This window comes from Eublepharis macularius, chromosome 13 (assembly GCF_028583425.1).
Source record: "Eublepharis macularius isolate TG4126 chromosome 13, MPM_Emac_v1.0, whole genome shotgun sequence".
Lineage (NCBI taxonomy): Eukaryota > Metazoa > Chordata > Lepidosauria > Squamata > Eublepharidae > Eublepharis > Eublepharis macularius.
Genome location: NC_072802.1, coordinates 58,569,999 through 58,589,452, shown reverse-complemented (window position 1 = coordinate 58,589,452; position 19,454 = coordinate 58,569,999). Strand labels below are relative to the sequence as shown.

The following is a 19,454-nucleotide window of genomic DNA, read 5'->3' as shown; positions in this document are numbered from 1 at the left end:
CTCAAGTAGAGGCCTTTAACAGCACTCATCTTGTTAACTGGAGGTTCTGAGGACTGAACTTAGGATCTTCTGCACGTAAAAGCAGATCCTCCACTTTAAAACACAAAGCAAATAAAAAACCTTAACAATATGAAGCTGCCTTATACTCTCAGTCCATCTAGCTCAGTTGTACCAATAGTACCTTTTCAGAATTTCAGGCAGAGAAAAGGTCTTTTGCCAACATCCGCTATCAGAGAACCTTCAACTGAAGATGCTGGGGAGCGAACCTGGGACCTTCTGTATTCAAAGCACGCTGTCTACACACTGAGCCACCGCCCATCCAAGGCAATGAAAAGCAAATCCCACAATGCAAAGTTATAATTACGTGCAAGTCCTCAGTCTAAACAAGACAGAGTCGATTGGCATAGTACATTTTTACAAGACCCGTAGCTACTGGAGAAGAGAAGTGTTAAAACAGCTCTGCCTGCACACAACATATTTTGAGAGAATTAGGGGAAAGTTCAGTTTCTATATAACCCTTCATATTCTTAGACACTGCAACAACTGCAATGCAAAGGAACACCACCGAATCCTCCTTGCTTTTTCTCCCCCACCCAAAAGAATGGGTGGGGATTCAAACACAGAAGACTTCAAGAAACATTTCCAAAAAATAAACACAGTGGAATACAATCAACAGGAAGTCCTTCATGCAACACAATAGTCGAGCTTAAGGACTCTGAGATCCAACACAAGGAAGTTCAAGTTTACAGAATACGAAGAAAGAGCTACAGCATAGAACAATTGGAAAAGTACCTGCAGGGAGTCTACATTACTGTAAGTCAGGACAACCCTGGGGAGGCCAAAATAGCATGACATGTAAATCCTGGCTGAAACTAACCTTTCAGTCCAACGTCAATAAAAACATAGTTGCTCCTTGTTGATGGTGTCTATCGTGATTGCACACAGGAAAACAGATCTCTCGCTATTCAATTACTGAAATCATTTACAGGCAGTTGGGGAGCCTGCAAGGAACTGCAGCTAGGAAAAACAAACAGCTGAAGAGCTTCCCTCCCCAGTCCAGTTTTTCTCCTTCAAAAATACAATAGAGCACTAAAGCAGAAGATTGGCTGGAAAAAATGATGGACTGTGCCAAGATGGTCAAACTGACGTCTTTAATGAGAGAAAAGACATTAGAGAATTATTTGAGCGTCTGGAAATCCCTTATTGGCTTTTTGCAAGAAACAGAACTAATGATTTCTGCTTTTGAAGATTAGGGAGAGGGAAGGGATGGATGGAAAGGAAAAGTGGTTACCTATGGTAACTTGGAAGTTGGTATATAGTATGTAATATTGTTAGTCCTTCCTTTTCAAGTAGAAAACTGGTATGTGTTCCTATCTATATATGTATATGCTTTTTTCTTTTTTTCCCTCTTTTTTGTCTATATGTTTTTTATCTAACTTAAAAACTTTAATAAAATTCTTTTTTAAAAAATACAATAGAGCACTTAGGGGCTTGAGGAGGCCAAGTCCCCCCATCCTCCTCTGTTTTCCTCTTTCTTTTCTTAAACTGATGTTCAATTTCAATCGACATTTTGCACCTTCTAGAGGGCAACAGGAGCATGCTCAATCCTCATCCAGCTTGCGGGTGGGGAGGGGCTGGCTTAGTTTTATTTCTATATAGACAGGGAATCTCAAATTACACAGAAACGCTAACCTTATCACCAGAAACCCTAATGCGGGATGCCCACTTTTGCTGCTCATTTGGCACTCAACCATAAAGTTTGTTATTAGAAGATATCACAATCCTCAAAAACTTGGGTGCTTTTGAAACATAATAATAATAATAATAACATTCGATTTATATACCGCCCTTCAGGACAACTTAATGCCCACTCAGAGCGGTTTACAAAGTGTTATTATTACCCCACAACAATCACCCTGTGAGGTGGGTGGGGCTAAGAGAGTTCCAGAGAACTGTGACTCACCCAAGGTCACCCAGCTGGCTTCAAGTGGAGGAGTGGGGAATCAAACTCGGCTCTCCAGATTAGAGTCCCGTGCTCTTAACCACTACACTAAACTGGCTCTCCAAACACCACTACACCAAACATGCTGCTTAAGTTAAGATACAAAATATTTGGAATCCAAATAGCTATTTTAGGTCTTGCATATCCAAGGTCTTGCACACACCCAAACTGGTGGAAGGGGATTCTCTGAACAGGGAATTTTGCCAGTTGTCATTCTACTGTCCCTGCAGCATCATGACTTGGCAACTAAGGAGTTAAAGAAGTTAAGAAGTCTTTCAATGCAATCCTAAAAAGATCAAAAAGAGTCTAGTAGCACCTTTAAGACTAACCAACTTTATTGTAGCATATGCTTTCAAGAATCACAGTTCTCTTTGTCAGATGCATGAAGAGAACTGTGATTCTCGAAAGCTTATGCTACAATAAAGTTGGTTAGTCTTAAAGGTGCTACTGGACTCTTTTTGATTTTGCTACTACAGACTAACATGGCTAACTCCTCTGGATCCTAAAAAGAGTAACTCCAGTTTAAACCAACTGAAATCAATGGGCTTAGATTGGAGTAACTCTTAGGATTGTACTAATGAATGTTTTTGGGGCCAGTAGAGCTCATTGTAACAGTAAGGATCCATGCTGCTAATAGCAGCACTTTCCTCCAGTGCAAGAGGCTCTTCCGTGGGAACCTCTTGTATCAGTAGAAGGCTTCTTGCCCTGGAGGAAAAGCACTGCCATTAGAGCAAAAGTTCTGATCTATCAGTGTTTGCTAACCACTCAATTTTTGCTGCTAGTAATTGCACCACTAACAAAACCAAGAACTGACTGTCTTCTTCTCTGCAAGTCCAAAAATATTTAGAAGTGCACCACATCCTAGCTGAGAGTATGCCACACCTACACAGCTATTAAAACCTGCTTACTGTAATTATTCCTAAATACATTCTGCCCTTCCCACCAGCAAAATACTAGTAAATGGAGATAAGTGGTAAAGATTCAGCACTACAAATAAAGGGCATACCAGTCTTGGCTATTAATAGCATCTCCGTATCCTGGTGTATCTACTACTGTCAGACGGAGCTTTACCCCTCGTTCTTCAATCTCTACAGTGGAAGCTTCGATTTGAACTGTTCTCTCTATCTTTTCTGTAAGGAAAAAAGAGGTTGAAAACATTAACAAATAGTCCATTTTTATTCAAGCAACCAGCAACCAGGGCTTTTTTTCAGCTGGAAAGCAGTGGAACAGAGTTCCAGCGCCTCTTGAAAATGGTCACGTGGCCAGTGGCCCCGCCCCGATCTCCAGACAGAAGGGAGTTTAGGGGGGCGGGGCCACCGGTCATGTGACCATTTTCGCCTAGGGTGATTTAAACTTTAAAAAACTGTTCCAGCTGACCCAAAGTGACATCATTGTGCAGTCCTGAATTCCACCACCTCTTTTCCCAGAAAAAAGCCCTGTTTAAAACAAAATATACACAGAGAGAATCTGCTAAAGTTGCAATTTAAAAAAGAAATTCGAGAGGAAAACTATGTAACAGCCCCACATGAAGAAATGCTTATTGTGGGAGGCCAAGATCTAAAGTACACCCTATTTTTTTTAAATGAGTTCCTCAGCAGTTGCCTCAGACACCCCCTCCCACCCAAACCAGCAAGTTTTTTTTTTTAAAAAAAGCAGTCTTAGGAAATGTGTGGAAGATATATCATTCACATGCTAGCTGCCATTTTCCTTTGGCTCAGGCCAATCGCCAAACTGCTTTTTAAAAATTCAGGTAAGTTTAAGCTACACTTGGAGGCTTTTGTGGGGACAGATGCTGAATGGAACACTCTCCAGAAAGAGTTCCAGCACATGCACGGAGGCAACATGAATGCCTTTCTAGATTGCAGCCATCAGAAGCCAACCCATGCCTCCTCTTGGATCCTCCCACCAAGCCGCCATCAAGGGGAGTCCTTCTCAGAAACTGAGCTTTTGGGGTTTCAATCATTTCAATCATTATAGAACAACCTCCCTGATACTGTTTGTCAGGGGCCTCCTGGGAAAACCTGATTATTTCAAAGAGCTTATGGCAGGAAAGGATTATTGGATGGATTAAACTTCATAATCTACATATTTCTGTTGGTTGATGGTTGGATCTACGAGGGTGAATTTTTGTCGAGATGTTTACAGATGGTTAAGTCTTGAGTTTAGAATTTGCATTTTATGAATTACTTTCATAATGTGTCATAATGTTTCTGCTCCTGCTATTAGCCACCCGGATCCTATCAGATGGGCATTCTGGGCACTGCAGCTCCAGAAATCCAAGCCCACAGCAGTCTTCGGCATGCAGACCTAGGTGGATGGTTCTTTGCATCCCAGTCATGGTCAAATTTATTGCTTGCTCCAATATGCTCTTTCCAAATCAAGTCCTCTACTTAGAGGATATATAAATAATGGGTAATTCTCAGGGCGGCTACTATTGTAGAATAACAAATGAAAGAAGAGGCAGAACACACAGGAACTTCTGTGAAGCTGTAAGGTGATGTTTAACCAATTAAATCAATCAAAGGAAAGCGTTAGAAATACTGATGTCACCAAGTGAAGCAAAAGGTAGAAGATAGCCAAGAAGCTATTGATGGAGACAAGCAACAATTTGAAACAAGCCCCTTATGTAGCAAAATACAAAAGGCACAAGCTAGAATAATTTACTGAAAAGGTCCATCATTGCCAAAATGTAGGAACAGCGCTTTAAGAGAACAGAAGCAGTAAGGCAAGTGAAGTCAGAAACCAAGCGGTCTAGAACAGCACAATTTACCTGCAGCTCCAGGAATGTAACGTTCAGGATAGAGGTCGGTCAGGAATAAACTGTTTATTAAAGTGGATTTTCCCAAACCAGATTCACCTGTGTACAAAATTATTGAATTAAACACAAAATGTGCATCTTCAGTTCATCACAGAGTAGTTTTTTTTCTATCAACATCCACCCTATTTTATAAGATAACAACATCAAAGGCTTTGCTAGACTGAAAAAGAAAACAGGAAAAACAAGCCTGTGCACTGTGTACCATACAAATCCTAAATTTAAACTACCTATTTTCAGAAAGCAATGCAAAAGGACAAAATTAAGTATGATTTTCTTCAAGTAAACCTTAACACTCTGTCAAGCCTTACATTAACGTGACTTAATTGGACAAGCACATTTCATGCATCAAGCTATGCATTTGGGAAAATAATCATAGAAAATGACATCAGCTGAAAAAAAAATTACTTCTTTTAAGTCAATGCACACGTATCCTACAAAAGTCACATAACATTGGTCCTTTTTGTTTTTAAGGCGATAGCCATAATAAGAAAGTGTTGCCATTCTAGGCTGCAGAACTTTCTTTCAACCTTTATGATGAATCAGAACATTGGTCCAGTAAGATCCAAGGTCTTCAACCTTTCTAGAACCTTTCTACTGAGCATGGGCAGGACTCATTTCGAGGGGGGGGGGACACACAGGAACGCAGTTCCAGCAGTTCCCCAAAGAGGTCACATGTCAGGTGGCCCTGCCCACTTGACTCTTGGCCATTTGGGGCCTGTTTTGTCCTGGACTGGGCTGAAACGGCCCGGATCGGGCCTCTGATGGGTGGTGGATCACTCTCCCGCTCAGCAGCGGCCCGATCCTGACCATTTTGGGCCCCTTTTCGGCCATTTTCAGCCCCTTTTTGCCATTTTGGGCCCAATTTCGGCCCTGAATGGCCAGGATTGGGTCCAAAACAGCCAGGATAGGTGATGTCAGGGGGTGTGTCATAGGCAAATAAGTTATACTAATGACACACTTCCAGTGATGGCAAGGGGCGTGGCATATGCTAATGAGTAGTGCTAATGAGTTATGCTAATAAGTTCCTCCAGCTCTTTTTCTATGAAATGACCCCTGAGCATGGGACATGCTGAGCTTCAAGCATGTGACAGGAAGTCATGTGACATCAGAATCATGAGAAGGGGTCAGAGTTATGACCTCACTGATGTCAAGGTCAAGACCATGGGAAGTAGATTGATGGGATAAGGGACAGCAAACGCTTTTTCTTCACAGTGAAGAAAAAGCCAAGCATCAAAACCACAGAAAAATTCCTTTGGGGGAATTACCTTTGGGGAATGTGAACCTGACAAGGGGCCTAAAGGAAAAGGACAAATTGTGTGAGCTTTGGGGATCTGTTTAAGAAAAACAAGCAGAAAGAGGGTCTGCAGGGAATGAATAGCAGCAACCATCACTGCAGTCAAAAGCTGGCGGGCCAGAGCAACACGTGTTTCACACAACACTTCGTGCATGCAACACAACTCAATGAGGATATGACTGCTACTGCCATGCCAGCATGATGTTCACCTGGCTGGAAAATGTCACAACCGGCCTCTTGGCTCAGAAGGATCCAGTTTCTTCATGTATGTTGCAAGGTCTTTTCCTACATGACAAAACTTTTTCAGAAGTTTTTCCAGGGCTGATGAAACCTCTCATAGCTGACTAGAGGGAAGTGAGCCAGAAAAGGTTTTAGTGACGTAGACTGAATGCACTGAATCCGGAGTTCACGTGGTCTTCCAATATATCGAACCTAGACTGTGTCACAATGTCTAACTATGAGAACATGTTCTCCCATTAGCAATTTCCAAAAGTCAGCAATCCCCAACAAAGTGCTGCCCCAAATATGTTGCCTGGTGTCCAATTAAGGATAGAACTCAAAAGGCTTTGATTAGAATGTGGAGAAGGGGGACTGGAAAGCTTTAGATTGCTCCTTACCAGATGACTAGCAAAGCATGGAGTCATCTAAGGCAGGCACATCACATCACAGCCACACATCCGTGGGACTCGCCACAGTCATACACTGTCATGTATCTCTTGAGTGAACTGTGAATGTGGAGGGAGCAAACTCTTCCCTTTCTTCAGAAACTGAAACCAAACAGCATCTCCTCTCCAAGCAAAAAACCGATCCTGCTCTCCCATGACAACCATTTTGTGGATGGCTCCTACTACCCTTCCTTAACATTCAAAAAGTACCTGCATGTTGCATGAATTTGGAGACCCCTAGTCTAGATGAAATCCTAAAATTTAAATGTCGTAGAGAACAAGTATCTTCACTAGCTCTCTCTGCTCTGGTTTAGATGTATCCCTTCTGAGCAAAATGTTAAATTTTAGATTTACCAGGTACCTCCCGATAGATACACGTTCAATTCTGCTCTCTTCCCTTTTTGAAACTAAGTGTGCAGTATCATTATATCTGCACAGAAGGATGGCACTAGATCAGAATTTTCAACCAGTTAGAAGTAAGTTGGCAAAACTCTGGTCTGGGCTGACCAAGGCTAGCGTTAAATATAAAACTGTTCTATGGTAGTTAGCCCCAGGGCTTTTTTTCTGGGAAAAGAGCTAGTGGAACTCAGTGGGTTGCCCTCAGAGAAAATGGTCACATGGCAGGTGATCCTGCCCCCTGATCTCCAGACCTTCAGCGGCACGGAGGGCAATCTAACCTCCCCTCTGTCTGGAGATCAGGGGGCGGGGCCACCAGCCATGTGACCATTTTCAAGAGGTTCCGGAACTCCATTCCACCGCGTTCCTGCTGAAAAAAAGCCCTGGTTAGCCCTAAAAAGGAAGGGGGGTGGAAAAGGTGCCACTGAGGTGCTATCTAACTCTTAGCTAAGTTAAAAAGATCTAAGTGTACTAGGTGTTTGTTAAATTTCAGTTCTATTTATTTCTAGACACAGACCTCTTCCCCACTCTCTCTATACATATGTAATTCTTCTTTATACGCTAGCAGGAACAAGGACTTGTTGTGGCACCACTATAATGTGAATTTGTGCAACTGATACAAAATAAAAGAAATAAAAAGACAGACAAAGAAAGAGAGGTGAGTGACAGGAAAGAGACCTGACAGTGTCAAGAGTTGCACAAAGCCACAAAAAAACCACCACAACCTCCCCCAAGATAACAAAGCATGTAAGGGGAAATATCTATGCACATATAAAATCAGCTTGAAATTTAAAATCAAGCAAGGACGTAGAGGCAGATAATCTCTACTAAAAGACATGCAGGATGATAGCTAAGGGTGAAGATGCTGTTAAATACTGGTTCAGCCTAAACTGCAGGAAAGTCAGGCCTGTTCAGTGCAATAACAACTCTGTAATCCACTTTTGTTCAAGGATAAACAGATGTAGGGATGACTAAGTCAAGGGGGAGCTGTGGACTGAACCAGCTCCTTACATCATTTTTGGTGGCATTTTTCAATAAAATGTGCTGATATGTACACACTACTGACAGATGCATTCTTAATTCCAGTAATAAATAACAATCCAAGTATTTATAAGAAGGAGGGAAAAAAGACACCTACCAACCACCATCAGGGTGAACTCAAAGCCTTTCTTTACAGACTTCCTGTGGACTTGGTTGGGAAGGTTAGCAAAGCCTACGTAGCCTGCAGAATCAGAAAACTGGGGAAGAAAGTAACAGGGGAAACTGTAACACCAAAAACCAAGGTCGTTGAGCAAAAGCATGTAGGTGCTTAAAGCACATAAAACTAGATCAACATCATCAATATAGAACTCAAAATAAAGGGCTGCTTTGGATGTTCAAAAGCAGCAACAGCAAGAGAACATCAGTGACTCACACTCGTTCTTCTTCCACCTCTGGATCTCATACAAAGGCGAGATGAGCATGCTTTGTATCAAGCAAGTGTCCACCTCTCTGTGGGAGACATGTGCATCTTCCCTGCCCCCCCCATTATTCATACTTCTTTTCCTGCAGCCTCTAAGGAAGGTAAATTGTTTACTTAGTTCTGGGCAGCAGAAGTTGACTGATGAAACCCAAGTTTCTTCTCAAACTGCAGCTGCTAAAGGATTAGATCCTACAATATGAAGAGTAAGAGCTGCACATTCTCTAAGATACGTTTAAGATATCTCACAACACTCTGTATTATATAGTTTTATATATAATTATTATGTATTATGCTAGTTTTAAAGCTTTGCAAATTTGCATTTATATACCCAATTACACTGTTCATTGAAATGTCTTTGAACTTGACTGTACGGACTCACACTATGTAATCCGCCTCGAGTCTCAGTGAGAAGGCAGACTATAAATAATGTAAATAAATAAAAATAAACACTCGCATCAAAATCAAGAGAAAGAAAGGTCAGACTTTCAGCTGTGCGATTCCTATGAAAATACCAAAGTAGAAGAAAACACTTAGGCATTTTAAATGGAGAAGCAGAATAAAAATATTTCCAATATAACAAGTTAGTTCATTAATTAATTGACTAATCAACATTCTTAGCAGGCACTCCCAATACGCTATGCTCAGTGCCGACACTGAAAGGAGAGAAAGCTGGTGGGATTAACAAGTACTGAGCTTTGTTTTCTTGCTTATGGCATATGCAATAGAAGAATGCTTGCTGTGCAGGGAGGAATACAATTCTGGGTACTACTTCTCAATTTTTAACGGTTAAACGGTTAAGGCAAGGTTAAGTGGCCAGTTCCCTCAGCCAACGGGGGTCACTATTAAGCACGGCCGGGTGGAGTACAAAATGGAAAGGACCGTGGGTAAGCAACAGAGTTCAAGTTTTGTATGTCAAAAGGGCTTGGGTTCAATCTGTGACATTTCTCTGCCTGAAAACCACTTCCCGTCAGAGTAGACAATACTGAGCTAAACAGTCTGACTTGCTGTATGACAGCTTGGTACATCCTATTATTTGCAACATTTATATCCCACCTTTCTGCCCAGTCAAAGACACCAATTTATATAATTTTGATGTGAAGAACAGATTTTCCTTTCAAAACTTTCTTTCCACTTACCTTAACTTTTTCACCAGACTGAGACATGATCCTATACTGCAAATTTCAGAACCTAGGGGGAAAAATAAATGCACAAAGTTGCTTTTTATCTGAACTTGAAGGAGTTATATAAGGTTACTCAGAAACCCAGGAACTCATCTCACAGTTTTGCTGCTACCGCTCAAGGAGGACAAAAAGTGCGCCCCCCCACCCCCAAGTAAACACACAAAGGCTTGGATGACAAACCATAAGAAACCAGTGGTTATGTCTATTTATCGTTTCATGGAATGATAACATGAAGGAGGACATCAATCCATTTATTCTCTTTAAGGCATTGTGGAGCTCTTTCATTATCTATCTATACAGGACTTTTTTCTGGGAAAAAAGGTGGTGGAACTCAGTGGGTTGTCCTTGGAGAAAATGGTCACATGGCCGGTGGCCCCGCCCCCTGATCTCCAGACAGAGGGGAGTTGAGATTGCCCTCTGCACCGCTTGGCAGCATGGAGGGCGATCTAAACTCCACTCTGTCTGGAGATCAGGGGGCGGGGCCACCAGCCATGTGACCATTTTCAAGAGGTGCTGGAACTCCGTTCCACCACGTTCCAGCTGAAAAAAATCCCTGTATCTATATCTATATAGGATGGGTAGCCATGGCTCAGTGGTAGAGTATATGCTTGGCATGCAAAAAGTCCCAGGTTCAATCCCCAGCCTCTCCAATTCAAAGGACCAGGCAGTAGGTGACATGAAAGCCCTCTTCCTGAGACTGTGAAGAGCAGACAATACTGACCTTGATGGGCTAATGGACTGATTCAGTATAAGGCAGCTTCACATGTTTATTTTGTATCTATATCTGGTATGATAAGTTGTTAAATTTATGTGGGTAAGTTTTGTTCTTCTTGTTTGTTTACCCATTTATTACAAAAATTTAAAATGTGATTACGGCTACTGTGATTGTCCAGATGTGGGCCACTCTGTAAGCCAAGTCTGCATTATTATAGTCCTGAACTGCAGTTTGAGCGAGGGGCGTCAGGCTAAGAGAATAATGCCTAGCTTAAGGCCATCTGGTAAATTCAAGGCAGAGGAGACTTTCTAATCGGGGATTTCTTGGCTCTTAGGTCATAGTCACTACACAAAATCAGAATTGAAAATAAGCCATTTCTTGACTAAGCTGTGCATCTGTTGGATGTCAGTAAGGAAATTTAAGAAAAATGGCAGATTCCCCCCTTTTCTTTTATAAGCCATCTTTGATAGGTTCCATCAATGCTAGTATTGATCTTTCTACATTTATCTGACTTTGCATTTTGACATAACTTTTGCCATTTCCTGCCAGTGTTGGTGACACTCGGAAAGCAAAGGGAAGCACCTGCATCCAGAAGCCACAGGTGTCTGTCCCTAGGTCACTTCCCCCCTTTCAGGCTAAGAAATGTGTTGCCAAGAAGCCCAGCAGTGACATTTTTTGCCCCTTTCCTTCTACATTCATGCAGCTGTTCTAAATAAAGCAGCAATTTGATCCCTATTCAGAACAACAAAACCATGTGGCCGGTGGATGGGATCACTAGAGCAGGCTGTTCCCTGTGTTAAGAAAAAGTCGTGCACTAATCCAATTTATCTGCTTGTGCAAATTAACTTCATTTGCATATTACTGCACTTCCATGTGTCTGTCCTAAGAGTGCCACTTGACCACGTTAAATTGGCAGCAGCCTGCCTCAAGTAATTTGACCAAGATTCATATTTCAGCTGGGAAAGCCTGCATGATATTGCTTGGAGATCTTAAAGTGCAAAGACAACCCTGATGGGTACATGTTCCAATCACTAACGTTAGAAAAATATGTGGACTGTGCTCCATGTACTTAAATAACAAAGCAAATAGTATTTATTCCAAAAAGTAATTTCAAAAGGTACAGCTGTTTCTAGAACAATAACAAGTACAAATGTTTTTGAATTACACTTCCGAGAGCCGACGAGCATAATTTTGCCATTATATAACATGGTAAACCAATGCTCATCTGAGACAGATTTCTGAACTAAATGTACTGTACCAACACATTTCCGATCTCACGGGAGAATAGACTTTTGAAAGTTACCCTCCAAGTGCGCACAGGGATCAAGCTCGGCTGGGCTCCTCTTATTCCAATGCAAGACCCCCCCAGGCACGTCATCATATCAAAATCCCATTATGAAAAGAGGGGCCCTCTGGAAGAAACAGGAAGGAACACAGGTCATTTCCTTTTGCTGCTTCAGGATGCAAAAAAGTAAACTCTCCAGTGGGCCGCTGAGAACTACCCTCTTCCATAACAGCAAAATGAAAACCGTTATCTGATGTTTTCAAGCCTGAGGAGTACAGAATACAAGTCAGCAGACTGTTTTTGCGCGTAATGTTAAGAACAATGCGTTCGATCCTAAGAACATGAAATGAACAAAAACAGCCACTAGTGCTGTACTGAGGCTGCTTGTATAACCAATGCTATTATGAGTCGTTTCCATAACTGTACTCTTGCACAAGGTAAAGAGCATGCTTAGATTTAGTTCCCTTTTTCTTGTGCAACACTGTCACATTGCAAAGGGCAGAACTGCCCTTCCGCATATGGATGCACACACTGAATCCAACTCAATGGCTTCATTCGGCCCTTGTTAACAGATGGGTTGTTTGTAATGGGTAAAGCTCAGAAGTCTTCGGACTCATGCTGTCCTTCCTTTGTGCAGAGGCTGAGCAAACTGCAACTTGTCATGATGTCGAAGACAAGTAAAATGACAAATTATGGTTTGTTCTGGCACCTCCAACCCAGGATTCAAAAGCTTAATATTGGTTCTGAATCCTGGTTTATAGACAACAAGCCAGACAAGGTTATTTTGAGCAGATTAAACATCATGACAAATTGTGGTTTGTTCCGTTTTTGCTTATATAAGAGGAGGAGGGAATGGACTGCGTCTGCCTGAGGACTTCCTGCCTTATTCCCATCATGAACGAACCAGCTTTGGCTTTGCAGAGCCTGTGTGTTTGTGTGATTGTTTATACGCAGAGCAAGAACAGACATGAAGGCAAAGGCCAAACCAATGGGCCACCTAGCTCTGCATTCCCAAACTCTGAGAACAACAGGTTGCATCAGGAAAATACAATTCTTGTTATCTAGCAGAAAACGTAAGGGAAGCCTTTTTATTTTTTCTACACCAGGAAAGGAGAATTTATGAATCATCAATTCTATTAATATAAACCAATAAAAATCAGTTAAAAAAACCCTTGTCTCACCTCAGTGATTGTTCTCCATAATCTATCTCCAGCTTGATATTTACCAAATGAGCAGAAGCGCAAGATGCAGGACTTTTTTTCGGCTGGAACGCGTTGGAACAGAGTTCCGGAACCTCTTGAAAATGGTCACATGGCTGGTGGCCCCGCCCCCTGATCTCCAGACAGAGGGGAGTTGAGATTGCCCTCAGCACCACTGGAGGTCTGGAGATCAGGGGGCGAGGCCACCAGCCATGTGACTATTTTCGCCAAGGGCTATTTAAACTTTTAAAAACTCCCCCCTTGTTCCAGCTGACCCAAAGTGACATCAGTGTGTGGTTCTGGGAGTGTGTGCGCACTATGCGCATGTGCATGTGGTACCAGGGGCACCACCTCCCACCAAAAGTTGCCCCCTGTGCTGGCAACCCACTGAGTTCCACCACCTCTTTTCCCAGAAAAAAAACCCTGGCAAGATGTGAAAGCCCAGAAATATGACTCCACTATTTGCATAGATAAATTGCATAGATAAACTACATTCCATAAACCCACTGTCTGCATTATCCCATAAGCACAAAAGAAGTCCCACCCAGCACTGTCCACTTTCTAAAAGTACTTGGGGGCACCAGGAAAGATGCTGGCAGGCATCATGACACTCTGAGCACCATGATGGGGACCCGTGATAGAGGCTGTTCCTGTCCATATAATGTATTTCCTTTTGTTTACAACAAAGTTCATCTTTTCGAGTGTCGACTTTTATTTTTCTTACTTTTCTAATAGCAGAAACTAAGACATAAATGCTAAGATAGCACAGGGAGCAGAACTGTGCATTTTTGCTCATAGAAAACTGACAATTATATATGCAAACTATGTCAGAAATGCATTTTGTGTTGTTTTAAGCAGTCAAAATAGTTTTAAGAGAGTAGATATGGTATACATCGTAACTTTCTCCAACATGTCCAGATTTTTTTCCTGTGAAAAAAATGGTATTTTTCTATAGCTTCAACATTTCCAAAAATTTTACTTCTCTAGCAGAAACAGAAAAAGAAGCAGTCATTAAATTGGATAATGAAAGGAGACACAAAAACAAGACCAGGAATAACCCTTTATAAAAGGAAGGGGAAAATCACTTGAAATGTAGATAGGGCCCTCTCAGCAGTTCATTCTTGACTTACATTTATTACCCACAAGAGTCATTTGCTTTAATTAGTGGAAGGGAGTTCTTAACTCATCAGTAAATCTTATGTTTTGTTTTTCAAGCAGCTATATAGTTATTGTTTCTCTTAGTAGAGAGCCAGTACGGTGTACTGATTAGTGTCAGGTTAGGACCAAGAAGACCCAGGCTGCTTCCACATAGCAATGATTCTCCATGTAGTTTTCCTTACCACTGCAAACACAGAGGCTTTCACAATGGAGCACCCACAAAATAGTTTCCCCCATACTTTTGTCTTTCCTTGCTCCAGAGTCCCACCCCACCAGTGCCACTGGAGCGCTCTCTTTTTCCTATCCTGGCATTTGATATGTTTTTGCAGCATTATAACAATCTATCTACTCAGTCCTCTGAATTCCCAGCTTTCATTTAAAAAAAAAGTCTGCAGCCTCTTTCACTGCAGAGCTACAAGGGGAAAGGCATATCTCTGCTAAGTAAATGACTAGACTTAATTTTTTAAAATGAAAGCTGGGAAAGCTAGCAGACAGATCATTACATGCTATCGTGATAGGTAAATAAGTCTTCCTTCTGGTATACAAAACAGTCCATCTCAGGTTTTGGTGAAAGGTAGGATATAAATGTATATTAAATAAACAAATTCCACAGAACAGGTATGAATTATTATATATGCAAAGAGGGGGGAAGGGGACTCTCGATAGAGGAAACAGTCCACCTGACATAGAATTGTGGACGTAGGCTATGGGTGTTTCAAACAGGCTCTTGGAGTTGCCTTCAGCCACTAAAACAAGTTTTTTTGGTTTGTGTGGGAGATACGCTGAGATATGCTGGAATTTGGAATGGGGTAGGAAATACGCCCAAATACAACTGTGTATATATTTTTTAAAAAGAGTATTCACATGAAAGTGTCTGCTTACTTAGTGATTTATATTTTAAAAAATTTTCATGAGCTCCACTTGAAAAACACATGCCACTGTGAGACTAGCTATAACCACCAGACCGACAGTCCATTTTGCAGCATCTGTAATTCTGAAGTCATTTAAAACCAGCTCAGACATCCAAGCTACATTCTTCCAAATCCTGCTTGTCTGGGATTTGGAACACTGATTATGGCCGCAGCCGGTTTTAACTAAGCAGACAGCCCAATATGTTTTAAATGCCAAAAACAGAAGCATTTTGCAAGTTTGAAAAAGAAATGCATCTGAACACAAGCCACAAAGAGAACTTCATCAATTCTTTATTTAAAACTATTTTAAGACCAACGTAAGCATATACAAGAACTGGAGAATGCCCCAGAATCCTCTGACAGGATGTTAAAGACCCTTCAGTTTTGCTGAGAGGCTCTCTGACATATTGCTTAAGTGAGAAACTCTGGATGTGGATGGAAGCAGGAAGCCTCAAATCCAAGCAACATTCCTAAAATGCTTCCAGGATTGCAAAACCAAGCACAATCTGAAATTAACGAGCCAAAGAAAAGAGAAAGGGGTCCCATGGAGAAATCCAGAGCCAGGCAGCTAAATCACAAGCATAACATGCAATTAATGATTTGGTGCATACAGCGTTTCTACTGAGCTCCCACAGAGGCAAAGAACCATTTCCTAGGCTTGGGCAGGGGCCAGCGACTGTGTGTCATCTTTACAACTCCTTGGCAGTTCTGTGGCAGTCTTACGAAGAAGCCATTAGCTCACACCACTGTGCCCTGATCTGGATAGCCCAGGTAAGACCAATCTGCTCAGATCTTGGAAGCTAGGAAGGGTTAGCATTGGTCAGTAACTGGATGGGAGACCTCCAAAGACTAAGATCGCTATACAGAGGCAGACAATAGCAAGTCACCTCCGTGAGTATCTTGCCTTGAAAACCCCAGCAGGGGTCACCATAAGTCAACTATGACTTGATGGCACTTTCCACCACATCACAAACTCCTCAACGGCCCCAGCATAACAATGGCAGTACATAAGAGCCACCAGTGCGTGTGGCTTTAACAAAAGAATTTGATAAAATACATACTGAAGGACAAGTCTGTAGATGAGTTCTCAAATAGGGCATACATAATCAGAAGTCCCTTGTTGATAAAGCAAGAAATGAACCAATTGCCCACCCATATGGATACTTGAGGTCGGAATCAGAACTTAAATATTCCAGCATCGGAACATAAATTCAGTTTTTCCATCTTTCTCCAGTCAAAAATTAAATGCAATTTAATTGCTTTTAATGCCAGATGTAGAATACAACTCAGATCCAACCCTATAACAGGGAGCTTCTTTTATGTATTTGCAGTTTACATTACAACCCTGTATAATTTCCTTTCTGCGAACTCCTTTTCATTACAGCCTCCTGCTGCAAAAAACAGGGCACCCGACTCCCATCAAGATGCTACTGTAAAGCAACTATCTCATCCTCACATCTGCAAGAAGCTGTGCCCGAGTTAGCCAAGACAACTCAGAAATCCCTGTTTCTTCCCACATAATCAGATGAAAAAAGAACAGGAAACACAAGTTTCCTCAGAACTTGAGTCATTAGGTTTTCTGGTAAACCAAGAGAACTTCTGGTGCCTAACGTAGACAGGCTCTCATTCCATCTTTACCAAGGAGAACCATCTCAGAAGCTTCAGTTCAAGCCATGGTCCCACCTTCCAGTTTTGCTGCTTATGGGAATGCAGTCTAGCAACAGACAGAACTTCCTCTTCCCATGTGACCTGGCAGAAGTTAGCTCCTAGTACCCTGACTCTTTGCTTTTTCCCATGCAGAATTATTTCCCAATCACTCACAAAGCCCAACAAACCTTAATGGTTTCAGGTAACAAATCAAGGTGCCAATTCTTCCAGCTTATGCACAAGCTGCATTTCTATAAGAGACCGCCTGCTTCCATATAAACCTATCCAACATACTGTCATCTTCAGGGGTTCAGCACTCCCCGCATCATCTCAGACTAGACAGGTAGCAACCTGAGAAATGCACACCTTGGTCATGGCACCAAAACTGTGGAATTCCCTCCCTGGGGAGATTTATCTATCCCTTTTCACCAGCAAGCGAAGACTTGTTTAGTTTGGAGATCCCTTATTCGACTTCCTTCATATTTGTTTTACATATATGTATGGTTCTTAAGTTGATTTTAATGTCTTTTTAACTGATCACCCACCTTGAGGGCCCTAGTAGATGGAAAGGCAGGATAGAAATGTTATACAAGCTATATGTGGCATTCAATACAACAGCTTTTGAATTTGTCTAAGCAGTGCAACAGCAACAAAATTCACCTGGCAAAGTTTTCTGAAATCACTACCAAACCCTGCATGTTTGTGGCAGGGGCTTTCCTATACTACCTACCAAGCTAATATTTTACTTATTTCAGAAAGCTTATGTCACATTACCATCAAGGGTAGATAACAGTATGAAGCAATTAAACAGGCTCATACAAAACAATCCAAATCTTCCTTGTTCCAATTCTGGGATGTTAGGAGTATAGAAGAGCCATAGAATAACATTAAATGAATTAACTCTCAAATAAATCAAAACAGGAATATCACCTGTTGAATTTTTGCCTGATGGAAAAGAAATATGGCATTTCTGGTTTCAAGGCTGGATTTCAAAAACTGCACAACCTGCAAAAATTCAACAGGTAACATTTTCTAGCACCCTATCCTTACACATGCATATCTGAGCCACAGTGTAAGGTGGTTCCTTTCAACTTTCACTCATGTGGTTCTTATCACCCTGACATCGGTAGGCAACGGTAGAGACAGAGGCCTAGAAAACTTCACCTGTTGCATTTTGCCTGGGACCTAGGGGTGCAACATTTCCTTTCCTGAAAGAACATCAGATTAAAATTCTGTTAAACATTTAACCACTTAAATGTTCTAACGAATGGGCACTTCCTTCACATTTTGAGAAGCAGAAATGGAGATTTCTAATCTAATTTAACAATTGCAAGAATGAAATTAAAGATGCCAAGCCTTTCATTTTAATTAACACGAGCTCTGCAGGCAATGGAAAAGGTAATGCTGGATCCAGGAAACAATTCCTGAAGGCTGCAGCATTTTTTTTTATTCCCGTGTACATTTTTCTTACCCTATGCATAGCTGTAAAAAGCCACCCCACGGGAATTAGAACAAACAGGAGTTTTCTGGGCATCTGAAAGCTGATTTAGTGATAGCATCTGCCAAAGTGAGCTCTACTCCACAAAAGCCAGCACTGAAATAAAATGCTGTACATCTTTCAGATGCCACAAAACTCTAGCTCCCAAAAGTGATTCCCAAAGCTGTGAATTCTCCAGGGGAAGCTTTCCCTCCCTAACATTGCATCATTGAGCCAGGGGGTAGAAAACCTGTTGGATTTCCATCAGGATTAAGCAATATCAAGTTAAAGAAAAAATGGTATGAGGGGAGTACATCTTTAAGGCGCCACAAGATGCTAGCTCCCAAAGGGGATTCCCAAAGCTGTGCAACAGACAATCTGCCAGGGGAAGCTTTCCATCCCTATCACTGCATCTCTAAAACAGGAGGTACAAAACCTGTTGGATTTCCACCTGGGTGGAGCATTATTAAGCAAAAATGGGAAAGATATAAGGGGTGGGGGGCTCCTGGCAGTTTCTTCTCCCAATCCCACTGGACTGGCCACTCATTCGCAACAAGTCTGGAAAGGGGGGGGCACGTCAACAGGCACAAATTCCACAGGTCAAGCACAGGACGAAAACGGTTCCCTGAAAGCTGTCAGGGCGAGCGAGTGACACCCCTGCGAGGGGCCTTTCAGACCCTCCTCCCCTTTTCTTTTTACCTGGCCTCCAGCCCCTCCGTTCCGTTCCGTTCCCTTCCAGCGCCGAGAAATCCGGAAACGTTTCCCTCAAGCGCTCCGCCCGTATCCCACAAAGCCACAGCGGCCGCTCTAGCTCCCAGGTCTCTATGCGTCCCCTTCAAAACGCCGCTGCTAGATAAAAGGGAGTGCTACCGAGAGCGAGAGCTAGAGCGGCGCTCCCTGGCCTTGCCCCCAGATTCCACTGCGGGGAAGCTTTGCCTTTCCTCAGGGGAAGGGTGGGGCATTCCTGACAGCTGAGGCGCCCTGTGGAAGCTGCTGCTTGTCACCCGCTCCCTTGGGGAATTTAGAGCTCGGCTCCTTAAAAGAGCAAAAATCATGAAATGTTTGTGAAATGAAAGTCCAGTGGTTCCTTAGAGACCAGTAAGATTTTCAGGGTGTAAGCTTTTGAGAGTCAAAAGTCTTTTCTTCAGATACCTGGTGATTCTGATTCAGACTTCCAGTAATGTATTCAAATAATTCCAATCGAAAAGAGCAAAGGCCAGTAGCACCTATAAGACACCAAATTT

The 19,454-nt window shown here is 42.1% G+C and overlaps 1 protein-coding gene across 3 annotated transcripts in view; it reads right to left on the bottom strand.

Annotated features, from left to right (window-relative positions):
* LOC129341251 (septin-2) overlaps positions 1 to 18,987 on the bottom strand; it is a 66,235-nt gene extending 47,248 nt beyond the window's left edge. For 2 of the 3 annotated variants that reach the window (XM_054996357.1, XM_054996359.1), the window contains exons 1-5: positions 18,910 to 18,987; positions 9,774 to 9,825; positions 8,314 to 8,413; positions 4,773 to 4,859; positions 3,009 to 3,132 (exon numbers count right to left, since the gene is read on the bottom strand). In XM_054996357.1, the coding sequence (XP_054852332.1) occupies positions 3,009 to 3,132; positions 4,773 to 4,859; positions 8,314 to 8,413; positions 9,774 to 9,800 (338 nt within the window). In that variant the 5' untranslated portion in view covers positions 9,801 to 9,825; positions 18,910 to 18,987. Of the gene's footprint in view, positions 1 to 3,008; positions 3,133 to 4,772; positions 4,860 to 8,313; positions 8,414 to 9,773; positions 9,826 to 11,836; positions 11,946 to 18,909 lie in introns of all 3 variants that reach the window. The other variant, XM_054996358.1, reaches the window with a different exon arrangement.
* Positions 18,988 to 19,454: the final 467 nt, after the last annotated feature.